At 36.7% G+C, this 13126-nt stretch overlaps 1 protein-coding gene across 19 annotated transcripts in view; it reads right to left on the reverse strand.

Moving 5' to 3' along the window:
• The window catches only part of LOC127427958 (calcium-dependent secretion activator 1), a 167003-nt gene that overhangs the window by 37753 nt on the left and 116124 nt on the right, over positions 1–13126 (reverse strand). For 4 of the 19 annotated variants that reach the window (XM_051675932.1, XM_051675935.1, XM_051675946.1 and 1 more), the window contains exons 17-21: positions 12818–12941; positions 10485–10553; positions 9496–9519; positions 7065–7171; positions 3126–3282 (exon numbers count right to left, since the gene is read on the reverse strand). In XM_051675932.1, the coding sequence (XP_051531892.1) occupies positions 3126–3282; positions 7065–7171; positions 9496–9519; positions 10485–10553; positions 12818–12941 (481 nt within the window). Of the gene's footprint in view, positions 1–3125; positions 3283–5646; positions 5656–6709; positions 6740–7064; positions 7172–9495; positions 9520–10484; positions 10554–12817; positions 12942–13126 lie in introns of all 19 variants that reach the window. The other 15 variants (XM_051675943.1, XM_051675949.1, XM_051675952.1 and 12 more) reach the window with 9 other exon arrangements.

Consider the following 13126-nt stretch of genomic DNA (forward strand, 5'->3'; position numbering starts at 1 on the left):
GGTAGAATTTCACTAACTAATGTTTAATGATGTAAGTGGTACAATAACCTGCATTACTTGTTACAAGAATTTACAGTATATTAGAAAGTGAGAGAGTAAGAATGGTAAAACTGCATTGAAAACAGTACTGTATATATAAAGAGAGAATGCAAAATACAGTTTCATGGCCCAGTAACAAATTTTTACAAATAATTTTTCACAAATCACCTGCCAAAGGCTTAAAAAAAACTAAAAACATATCCAACCACCTTTTCTAATTCCCACTATCCTACTATTTTTCTATTGCAGAGTTACTTGTGTTCCCATTTCTCTCACTTGTGCTTTTTCTAGTTCTTGCTCTCCCAGCAGAAAAAGAAATCCAATATCAAGAATAGGTTACCAGACAACAACCTGTCTAGCTGTGCAAAGAATGCCACTAGGATAATTAGTCCACTGCAGCCCACAGCAATCTGGCTTTAGCACCATGGACAGCACCCCAGTGACTTCAGTTCATTAGAGACGTGATAAGGCCTTAAGCAAACTGTTTACATTCAGTATGCTGGTTCGAACCCCTTCAGGTTTTATACTTTGTCCATTAATTATTTTATATGGTCTCTTAGAGTCCTGCTTTGATATCATTTAAATTACACAAATAACTGCAGGCATGCAAGTATGGATTATGGATATGGTCATGATTCATGACGTTCATGATGATGATGCAGATGAGGATTAGCCTATTATTATCAACAATTAATACTACTAGTTACAAATAGATTTTTGCCAACAATTGCATTTAGTTTGATTTCACTTTGATAGACAAACCATTAAGAATATATTGGTAACACTTTACAATAAGGTTCCATTTATTAACATTAGTAAATTCATCAGTTACCATGAACTAACAATGAAAAATATCATTTTACAGCATTTATTAATCTTAGTTAATGTTAGTTAATAAAAAATAAAAAATAAAAATACAAATATTGTTAGTTCATGCTAGTTCATTATGCATTTACTAATGTTAACATATACAACTTTTAATTTTAGAAATGTATTGGCATATGCTATACTAACTATGCTACTTTAACATTAACCAAGATTAATACAGTGTATCCGGAAAGTATTGACAGCGCTTCACTTTTTCCACATTTTGTTATGTTACAGCCTTATTCCAAAATGGATTAAATTCATTATTTTCCTCAAAAGACTACAAACAATACCCCATAATGACAACACGAAAGAAGTTTGTTTGAAATCTTTGCAAATGTATTAAAAAAAAAAAAAAAAAAAAATCACATGTACATAAGTATTCACAGCCTTTGCCATGACACTCAAAATTGAGCTCAGGTGCATCCTGTTTCCACTGATCATCCCTGAGATGTTTCTACAACTTGATTGGTGTCCACCTGTGGTAAATTCAGTTGATTGGACATGATTTGGAAAGGCACACACCTGTCTATATAAGGTCCCACAGTTAACAGTGCATGTCAGAGCACAAACCAAGCCATGAAGTCCAAGGAATTGTCTGTAGACCACTGAGACAGGATTGTATCGAGGCACAGATCTGGGGAAGGGTACAGAAAAATTTCTGCAGCATTGAAGGTCCCAATGAGCACAGTGGCCTCCATCATCTGTAAATGGAAGAAGTTTGGAACCACCAGGACTCTTCCTAGAGCTGGATGCCCGGCCAAACTGAGCGAACGGGGGAGAAGGGCCTTAGTCAGGGAGGTGACCAAGAACCCGATGGTCACTCTGACAGAGCTCCAGCGTTTCTCTCTGGAGAGAGGAGAACCTTCCAGAAGAACAACCATCTCAGCAGCACTCCACCAATCAGGCCTCTATGGTAGAGTGGCCAGACAGAAGCCACTCCTCAGTAAAAGGCACATGACAGCCCGCCTGGAGTTTGCCAAAAGGCACCTGAAGGACTCTCAGATCATGAGAAACAAAGATTGAACTCTTTGGCCTGAATGGCAAGTGTCATGCCTGGAGGAAACCAGGCACCGCTCATCACCTGGCCAATACCATCCCTACAGTGAAGCATGGTGGTGGCAGCATCATGCTGTGGGGATGTTTTTCAGCGGCAGGTACTGGGAGACTAGTCAGGATCGAGGGAAAGATGAATGCAGCAATGTACAGAGACATCCTTGATGAAAACCTGCTCCAGAGTGCTCTGGACCTCAGACTGGGGCGAAGGTTCATCTTCCAACAGGACAACGACCCTAAGCACACAGCCAAGATAACAAAGGAGTGGTTCCGGGACAACTCTGTGAATGTCCTTGAGTGGCCCAGCCAGAACCCAGACTTGAACCCGACTGAACATCTCTGGAGAGATCTGAAAATGGCTGTGCACCGATGCTCCCCATCCAACCTGATGGAGCTTGAGAGGTCCTGCAAAGAAGAATGGGAGAAACTGCCCAAAAATAGGTGTGCCAAGCTTGTAGCATCATACTCAAAAAGACTTGAGGCTGTAATTGGTGCCAAAGGTGCTTCAACAAAGTATTGAGCAAAGGCTGTGAATACTTATGTACATGTGATTTTTGTTTTTGTTTTTTATTTTTAATAAATTTGCAAAGATTTCAAACAAACTTCTTTCACATTGTCATTATGGGGTATTGTTTGTAGAATTTTGAGGAAAATAATGAATTTAATCCATTTTGGAATAAGGCTGTAACATGACAAAATGTGGAAAAAGTGAAGCGCTGTGAATACTTTCCGGATGCACTGAAATTCATTGTTAGTTCATGTTAACTAATGTATTTCACTAATGTTAATGAATTTAGCCTTATTATAAAGTGTTACCAATATATTTTATTAAATATATATCTGGGCTGAAAAAATATTAATGAAACCCTTGTGCTCAGAAAAACAAGATATTTTCAGTTACTATTGCACATTTTTGAAAACTTAATTTACTTTTAATTTAAGTTTAATATTTCATAATTACTCGACTCTAATTTTGTAATTTTGACTTAGATCTCAGTTTGAAAAAACAGACAATGCATTGACAGTAATGCACTTACAATGAAAGTCTAGGGGATGCAAATGCTGTTGGTTATCTTGTATTAAACCTGGAATATTCCTTTAATACAGCATAAAACCAAAAATGGACCAGTCCAGAAAATAAAACATTATTGTAGAATGCTTACAGTCAGTGCGCAGGACGTCATTGAGCAGTTGAAAGAGTGGGAAGCTGTCCCAGCTGTCTGGGGGTTGGACCTCCAGTGCTGCGTCCATGTCCACAGCATAGAGAGACAGAAACATTTCAGCATGTTCAACCATCAGATCTGACCACCATGCAAATGCCTGCATTGAGAACGAGATAGATGCAAGATGAGAGACAGAAAAAAGGACAATCAGTCATGTAATATAAAGATAGGCTTTGAGGATCAGCTCTCTTGTAATATTTAAGGGCAGTATTTAATCGTATCATGTAATATTTAATGACAATCCACAGATCTATTAAAAGCTTCTGTGTCGGTAGAGAAATGTTAGCACCTTATTAAAATCACACTGTGGTCTCCATAGACTCCTGAACAGCTTTGAGATTTACACACACAATCACATTCTGTTTCAGTGAACAGTGCCCAAATGTAATTTTTCCAACATTATTGGGTCTGTGGAGTGTCATGAGGTTTAACCATGCAGTAAAACTCCCATGCCACTCATTATTCCCAAAGCACAAATTATCATAGCTGAAGTCTAATCTGGATTTGGACACGCGCAAACATATTTATATGTGTGCACACACATTTATATACTTATTTACTTATTAATTTTTACATACGTAAATGTTCCTATATATCCATGCACGGGAGTTTACGCTGTTCCCAGGAAAAATTCCCAGCAAGCACAAGCAACAGTGAATAGCAGCACAATCTCAGTAGTCAGTTTTGTTTATCAGCTCAACAACAAAATCATTTGATGAACACCGGTGCAATATCACACCGTCTACTGTATGACAATCAAGTGAGATTTCTGCTGCTTATCCAATTGCCCTGCTGTTTTTAGCACATCTGGCCTGATATGGCCCAAAAATAAAACATGTTAGACAAATTAAAAATACATGTTAGATCACTGATTCCTATCCTTAAAGGAACAGTTCCCACAAAATGAAAATTCTGTAATTAATTACTAATGTTCACGTTGTTCCAAACTCATATGCTCATATTCTTTCTGTGGAACACAAAAGCAGAATTTTTTGAAGACTTGTTATGCGGCTCTTGCCATACAATAACAGTTCATAGTGATCAGTGCAAGTTAAAGGGATAGTTCACCAAAAAATGAAAATTCTCTTAAAATTTACTCATCCTTTGCCATCTCAGATGTGTATGTCTTTTTTATCTCAGCTCTGTAGGTCCATACAATGCAAGTGAATGTTGATCAGACCTTTGTAGCTCCAAAAATCACACTAAGGAAACAAAAGTAATCCATATGGCTCCAGTGTTTAAATCCATATCTTCAGAAGCAATATAATAGGTGTGGGTTAGAAACAGAACAATATTTAAGTCCTTTCAGATGTGAAAGTGAAACTAAACAGGCACCACATGTGACTTTCAGATGTAAAAGTGAAAGTGAATGTGGAGATTTTGAGATTTTTTTTTTTTTTTATTGATTCTCACTCACACTTATTATATTGCTTCTGAAGATGTGGATCTAACCACTGGTGTCTTATGGATTACTTTTATGTTTCCTTTATGTGAATTTGGAGCTACAAATGTCCATCCAGTTGCATTGCATGATATTCTTCTAAAAATTGTAATTTTTGTTCTGCTGAAGAAAGAAAGTTATACACATCTGGGATGGCATGAGGCTGAGTAAATGATGAGAGAATTTTAATTTTTGGGTGAACTATCCCTTTAAGTTGTTATTAACTGATAATCTTCATCTCCGCCGGAGCTAGCATGCACCATCATTGTCTATGTCCAAAAAATGCACTGATGTCATTGACACCAAAATAACACTTCCCACATGTGTAGTAAATGAACGTTACATGAGTCTCTCTTTTTTTTTTTTTTTTTTTTTTTGGTAATTGTTGGAGATTGACAGCCGAATTCATTATGAATTGTCCTTATATGGCAAGAGCTATGGACAGACTCATCAAATATTTCTTCTTTTGTGTTTCACGGAAAAACTAAATAACCACATAGGGGTTTGGAATGACATGAGAGTGAGTAAATGAAGACAGAATTTTTGGGTGAACTATTCCTTCAAAAAGCATGCTGTTGTCATTGAACAATCAAACATTCCATACCAGTATGCTTGAGACCAGTACTGCAGTTCTAACATACAGAAAATTACATTTGTAATAAGGCTTAAATATTTGTAGTTAGAGCTCGTAAGTGAAGCTAGCAGACAAAACCAAGCTGGAGTACACAGAACAGAGGAGAGTTTGGAGTATTGGGGTTGTGCAAGGGTGAAAATGAGATCAGTCTCATTTTCATTGAGGTTTATTGCAGACAGCTTCAACAGGTGAAGCACTTTAACCCTTGTGCTTGCGGAAACACAAGCCACTTGCTCAACGCTCCAGAGGGACAGTTAATCGGGGAAGAATTGGGTGTCCAGGCAGAGATGCGGGGAAAGAAATTAGGAGGAAAAAGTGGAACTCCCTCCATCCATGGTGCAGGGGCTCTGTCATGCACATAGAAGGGGGCTCTAGGGTCTACATACCTCTTTACCCTGTCCAACGTTTCCCAGCCAACAAACAAGTAATGAAAAACAATGAGTTACAATGAGATTTTCTTTTTCCTATGTCTTGGTATGAGTATGCCATCATCATAAATACTTCAAAATTAAATTGCTTTAAAGATACAAATTGAAAAACATTATAGACATTGAACAGTGAAGGGTGGAAAGAATTTTGACAGTGATTCTTGATCAAAATGATGAAATTAATAGTCTTATGTTGAAGACAGTTCAGTACACATGTAATATTCTGGATTTTAGGTTTCAAGCTCAACAAAAAAAATCATATATACTTCTATTCAACACCATCTGACAGATTGACTGAACTGTTTTGTGCATGTACATATTGTACATGTTTACATTTGAACATGTAATTCCAGATATGATATGATAAATAATTGCACTTTGTAAAATCCCACAAGCAATCCCATGCATTTCAGGTGTCTTGTTCATTAAGGGTGGTTTTGCATGTGTTTAATGCTTTAGTAAAACTGACACCAGGAGTGTAAGTAACATTTAAAAAATAAATAAAAAAAAAAAATAAAAATAAAAAACAGTCTGTTGGAAAAACAGACTTGAAATGAACAGATGTATGAATGTATTAATATTTCACACAAACACAAGAATTGTCTATTAGTAATTTTGTCCATAGATTATGATGCCTAAAAACTGGAATGTACTCATGCCATATGACAGTAATTTCAGTTCAGCCAATTCTAAAGTTGAAAAGTTAATTTTGCACTAAATTTATCTATCACAAGACATGTTTATGATATAGTCTCAGTAACATGGATTAAAAAAATAATAATAATAACTCCAGTATACAGTATAACTCCTCTTTAATGGAGCAGCCACTTATTTCTGAATCACAGAACTTAAAAATTAACCAAACTGAAATTAAAAACCCAGACCCTGCAGTTGCCTGGCTCCTGGTTTGCTATGCCCATGTAATAGGCATATCTCTTCCAGGGCAGGCCAGATCATGAGGCAGGCATTCAAGAGCAGGGTAAGTCACAGATGAAAAACAAAAAAGTCTGAAATACTGTACCGCCTGACCTCCCGTACTTGGCCCTGTAGCCTGTGGAGCAGATAATTAAAAAAAAAAAAAAAAACAGAACACATATATACTCTACTGTTGTATGTAAGAGGTTGATAGCTGCTCTAATGTGGTACGCTATAAAAAAGAGCTAGAGGTCATGTCGGGGTGGTTCAGTGGTGTCAAAACATGTATGGTATATAATGCTTCTGCTTATTACTCTAGTATCATTGATGGTTTTCATTCAAATGTGTGCCTGACATGTACTAATTGTAAACTTGTTTCTTGGCATGCTCATCAATATGTAATATGTAATATGTTATGTATGCATGTAATATGCCTTTCACAATGTGTCTGGCACACTCACCTCTGCATGATGTTCCTCATTCTGCTGAAGCACCTCTATGACCAACTCGGCCAGACGGAGTGTGTCCTCAAGCTTTTTGGCAGGTGTGACTAAGCGCCCTACATTTTCTGAGGCACAAAGGTAAAACGATTAATATGGACACACAGTAAGACAGACAGACAAACACACACAGACAGACATACTTGCTGCCTCACGTAAATTCTACTGAAGGATTTTTTATTTTTATGCAATTTCGCTGCAATGGGATTTTAAAATGTATTGTGTAAATAATTCTGCCATTTAGTACAATCTAAAAAAGATATCTTATGTCTTAACAATACATGTAATTGATAGATGCTTTATTTTAAGCCTTATACAATGAATGTCTATTCACAAGCATAAGTGCTTATTTTTAACATTTAAAAAATAAGGTACTGCAAGGTAAGGTAAAGTTCAGGATTAAGGTCTACATTCTAATTTGAGTTTCTTAAATGCAATCTCTGGGGGAAAAAACTGACTTAATGAACCACAAATTAGCTACTGCATATATCAACTCTGCTGTCTTAGTAAACGACTTAACATAATCTTGACACTCTGTCAACACTCAGCTCTGTAGACACGAACCATAATGAGTCAATAAAGAGCAATGCAAGTATAATGAGTCAAACCAAGGAACTAAGAAAAAGATAAGATAAAAAAACCCACAACAAATATGTTATAATCATCATGCATAATGTTCAGCACATGCAGGAACCTGTGTCATCTCATTTCCTACTTCTCTCTTTCTCTCTCTCTGTCAGTACTCTCTTTTACTTTATAAGCATGGCATATTTATAATGTACCCTTCATTGTCTATCTCATCTTCACCAATAAACAATCTGTCAGCTGACGACATGAAAAACAACAGGACTAATTAAAACATGAAACATCTCTTCAGCATCCAATGTCAAGTTTATAGAACAAAAATATGACATTAAAGAACTACAGGGGGCTGTTGTGAATATGGAAATATGGTCTCTGTTTTTTTAGCATGATAAATACACAACAGGACATAAAATGTGAGGTAAATGGTTCATGTGGCTTACTGTTGGCTAAAGATGGGATTGCAAAGTAAACACATTGATGAGACCGTGGTGCATGGATAAAAACATTTTTATTACTCAGATACATAGCTTCCGTATTGGCTGAGAGGGTGTTTGGACATGATTTTCCAAAAATCTGAAGGGTTTCTGTATTTTTTATAGACTATGCAACAGATTTGTTTGCCTAGATAATATGCAAAAGCTGCTTGGCTGATGTCGGCTTTGAACAAAGAATTTGTTTGTGCAATGCCTGTTTTAGAGCATCATTATTTGGCACTTTGATGGAGAAACCCAAAGACAGGCGAGCAAGGAAGCAAAGCCATTTGCTATGTGACGAATGTCAAAACAATTAACATTGATTTGAAGCGTTACACCCTCCTCTCAGTCAACAATGCCTTCATCTCAAAATCAAAGCACACGCCCCCAGATTGTGAGTTAACCCTCTGACCTCTCCTCTAATTGTATCTCAATCATCTTTATCTCCTTCAGTACAATTGTGTTTTTAAAAAAAGTCACATTTATTAAGGGTTACTGTCCATGCAAGTTTTTTCATGTATGTCGAAGAAATGTCATGTAGTGCAATATCAGGTACTTCAATATCAATGGACATAATATGCCATTAGGATTTTTAACTTTGGATTATGTTCCAAAACATCGAAAAACACAATTCTGTGTACAAAAAATACATTGAAATACCTGATTGGACTGATTCAAGACATTTTAGGCCTTGGAGGGAAAATGTAGGGTTTCAAAACCTGTCCACTAGATGTCTGGATTTGAACTGTAGCTTGTGGTTACAGTTGTACTTACCGGTTCTGTCCAGGTTTCAGAAACCATGACATCATAGGTTGTTTTACCATTATTAATGTGACCATATTTACTCCAATGGTGCAAAATCAGCAATATGATTTGGACTGAATAAAATCATAAACAGTGCCTCATCATTGCTATTTGGCACATTAGAGGTTTTTCTTAATCACACACACACACACACACACACACACACACACACACACACACACACACACAGCGCAGAAAGAGTATCACTTTAATCATAAAAGGCAAAACACCTTTATTTGCAATAAATAAACATTATTTTTTAAAGTTAAAGAAATACTCACTCTGCATGTTCCATAGACTGGTAACGGCTCCATATGGCACTTACCAGCACATGGAAAAATGCATCTTCAGTTGGATGCAATGCATGGTAGACTCTTGGAAACATTGGGATAATGTTGTCACAACATTCCCATGGTTATTTTTTTATCTCTGTTAATGGTGCCATGTGAATGCTATGAGTTGGTTATGTTTTGCTGACTTGGGGGAGGGGCTATTTTAAAATGAGTTCAAAAAGATAGACAAAAAGTCACCTGGATCCTTCTGAGATTTCTCTACTAAACAGAAAACAAGAGAAGAAGGATGAGAAAGGATGAGGGAAAGGAAAGGGGAAGAGAAAGGGAAAGAGAAAATCAAGAAAGTGTCAGCATTCATTCTGTTTCAGAAATAAGAGGTGGAGGTAAAATAGAGAGAGAGAGATAGAAGAAAAAATACAGGAAAGAGAATAGAAATTCAAGGCCAAAGTTTTAGATCTAGTCTCACAATTGTCTGTGATTCTGTAAGACCTGTGGTTAAGTTTATCATTCCATTGTGGACCATGTGAAAGAAACCTTAAAAAGGTTATTTAAGGTTGAAAAAAGACAAACAAATCTTGACCCAAACTCATACACAGAAAAACAGAGCAGACGCACAGTGAAAAGCTGTTGGAGTGGATAACAGACAAAAATGTACTGCACTCGTGCTTGAGAACATGTTTAGAAACACAATGACTCAAATTACACACACTTGGACACCTGTGTCATAATCCCTGTTTTGTTTCTTGGTTCCATGTTGGAGATCACTTTAATCAGCTTCACATAAAAAATTCACACTGTACCTGACCAGTAGTATAAATCTAGGACACATCAAAAAAGGTGGGGAGGGGTGACTCACACAAAAGCAAAGTAAAAATGCATTCAAGTCACAAACAGAAGAATAAGCAGAAAACAAAAGGAACACACTTTTAGAAGCTGCCAAACACAGCAGGACAGAACAGTCTGATAAAAGCCGACAGGAAGACCTGTGGCTGAATCACTTAACCTAAGATTCAACAGACGGGAGCAACACACTTAAAGAAAAAGGCAAACGGACTGCAAGCAGACAAGAGGTGAGGATGGTGTTGGTCTGGGAGAGGAGGGCGTGAAGGAATAACTGTTTACGAATGTGCTTGTTTCTGTGGTTGTATGCTGAGATGAGAAACCATATACAAAAAGGAGGGGTGGCAGTAAAGTGATGGAGTGGCTGCAGATGAGAGGGTACTCACGAATGGTTAAATCCATCACTTGTGACGCCAAACAGAAGACAGGATGCTCATACATTTCTCTCTTTTTCCCTATAAAAGAGGATTGGAGCATGCAAGAGCAAGGGGTCAGAGGAGAAAGAGAGAGAGAGAGAGGCACAACGGCTTCATGTGCATTAAGGGGTTCTTCTTGCAGTGTCCTGACTAAATTTTGTTGTGTGCAAAGTCGCCTGGCAGATTGCTAAAAGTTGTCCTTTAGACTCTGATCTGTGTCCGGTCATGTATGGCATCCTTTTTGTGGCCAGAATGGACAGAATGTGGATTTGGAAGGAGTACCTATGAGATATTAGGGATCACTCATTCAAGTTTCTGTATGTTCTGTAATCAGTAATGTATAAGGCTAGAAATAGAGAAAACACCCTGCTAAACCAAACCTACAAATTACCAGTGATTTGTGATGGTACTAGGTAGTTTTTTTGTTTTGTTTTGTTTAGTTTTTTGGCCTCAGTATATCTGTAGAACACCTAGAGTCCAATGATCTGTCGTTTACTCTACATACTTTATGTAGACTACCTCTTTTCATTCAGGTATATAAAAGTCAGTGTGAACAGTTTCGGTGCAAAAAATATTTTTTTTTTGCAAATATTTTATACATTCGGGTGACTACACAAGGTTGGTGTGAACAGGCCTTGGGTAAATCCTGTTGTTTTCTACTACAGACACTCCAGTACAACTAAAAGTATTGGTGTTTGGAAGGATTTTCATCAGTGTGTTTTGTTGCACACATACACTATTGGTCAGTTTGGGTTAATACAAAAGGTCATACTCAGTTTGGGGGTCTACAATCAAAAGGTCAATAGGGAACAACACAGATATTCTCTGGCTAACAGATACTAAGGGCTTTTCCTTCAGTATCTGCAGTGCCCATTTTTTCATGGACATGGACTTTCACTGAAAATGATTGTGAGACAAACTGTCAATGTAAATTCCACACAAATATAAACCATTTGTTGAGGTAACAAACAAGATGTCCTATCAAGCTGGCCATTATCTGACATCAAAACAAATATTCATTCAAACCATCTGTATCTGAGCCACAGCTTGTCTCTGTCCATGTCTATGAAAGAAAGCGTCTCACTAGCAACTCACAAATGTGTGTTGCTTGAGTGGGCAATCCCAGCTTTGCACTGTATATTGGCTTGTCAAACTGGATCAACAAGAAAGGGCTCCAACTTAGAAGCATAGCCAATAAACAAGAGGAAAGCACAGATGGAAGGAAGGGAAATAGAGAGACAGAGAGATATAAAGAGAGAGAAAGAGAATATAGACAAAGCAGCTAGTAAAAAGGTAGTGATTCTGCACTAAACAGGTGAAGCGGGGTAGCTAGAAAGGCAATGAAGAGCTGGAAAAGAAAAGTATATTTGCTGCTGTACAGTCATTTTAAACCTAAAAGCAGGAAAGAGGCATAGATCCACAAAGTGCAGCAAGAAACCATCGAGCAGAGCAATATGGCTCAGAGGCCAGGATTTCAGAGGGGTAATTGAATGCATTTTTACTCACACAAGCCTAGAACCAGATTTAAGACCAAAGGAAAAAAAAATAAAATACAAATACAAATCTGGACCCATACATTTTCAAAAAGTAAGGGAAGAGTCTGATATGAGATGAAATCAATTAAATATATTTTCTTAATTTAACAGGAATTAACATGCTATTTAATGCATGTGAACAAGCTGTAGTACAATAGCACAGATTATTATTATTGATGTTAGAATTTTTTTTAACAATAAATAAATACATTCTCCTCCTTAAAAATAATCAGAAACAGTTTTTCCAAGTATATCACCTCCATCTATTTCTCAAATGACTTTTTATAAAGTTATAAAAACTAAAAAACAAACAAACAAACAAACAAACACTACCAATATCTGGGAATACTCAAATTAACCACATGTATTAGGAGAATTATCAACATTCCCAGATATGTGGTATTAACCTGACAGCATCCTGTTGATATTACACTGAAAATTGTGGTAACCTGCAATTGTTAACTCAAGCATTTATTTCTGCTTGATCTAACCTATAAAAATTACTTTCGTTGGTGTAACTTAATTTGTCATGTAAATTTAACAGCCATTTACTACTGATCCATTGTAAGCATTCCTATGATTACAGAAACAGTAGTACATCAATGGCATGCCGGAACTTCCACCAAGTGTGAAATACAGGTTAGCTGAGCATCACTGTTGTTAAGCACAGAATCCAAGAGAGGAATATGTGAAGTACAATATTAGTGCTGTTTAAACATTGAGAAGACAGTGTAGAGAGGAAAAAATGTGTGAATATGTGCTCCCTACCTTCTACCTTGGCATATTCTGAGAGACGCTGGTAGTTAACTAAAGCTGCCTGCTCTAGACATCTACGAATCACTGCTTTCACCTCATCCTGAGGTACGGGTGTCACAATGTCCTTCATCAGTACCTGTAAAACCAAAAATATATGAACAACTATCATCTGATTTATATACAGCATATTTAAAGTGTGTACAGTATATATTATCCAGTATATATATATATATATATATATATATATATATATATATATATATATATTAACATAGTGCAAAATCTACAATACTTTATATATTTCATATTCATTAATAAAGT

The sequence above is a fragment of the Myxocyprinus asiaticus genome, chromosome 37 (assembly GCF_019703515.2).
Source record: "Myxocyprinus asiaticus isolate MX2 ecotype Aquarium Trade chromosome 37, UBuf_Myxa_2, whole genome shotgun sequence".
Classification (NCBI taxonomy): Eukaryota; Metazoa; Chordata; class Actinopteri; order Cypriniformes; family Catostomidae; genus Myxocyprinus; species Myxocyprinus asiaticus.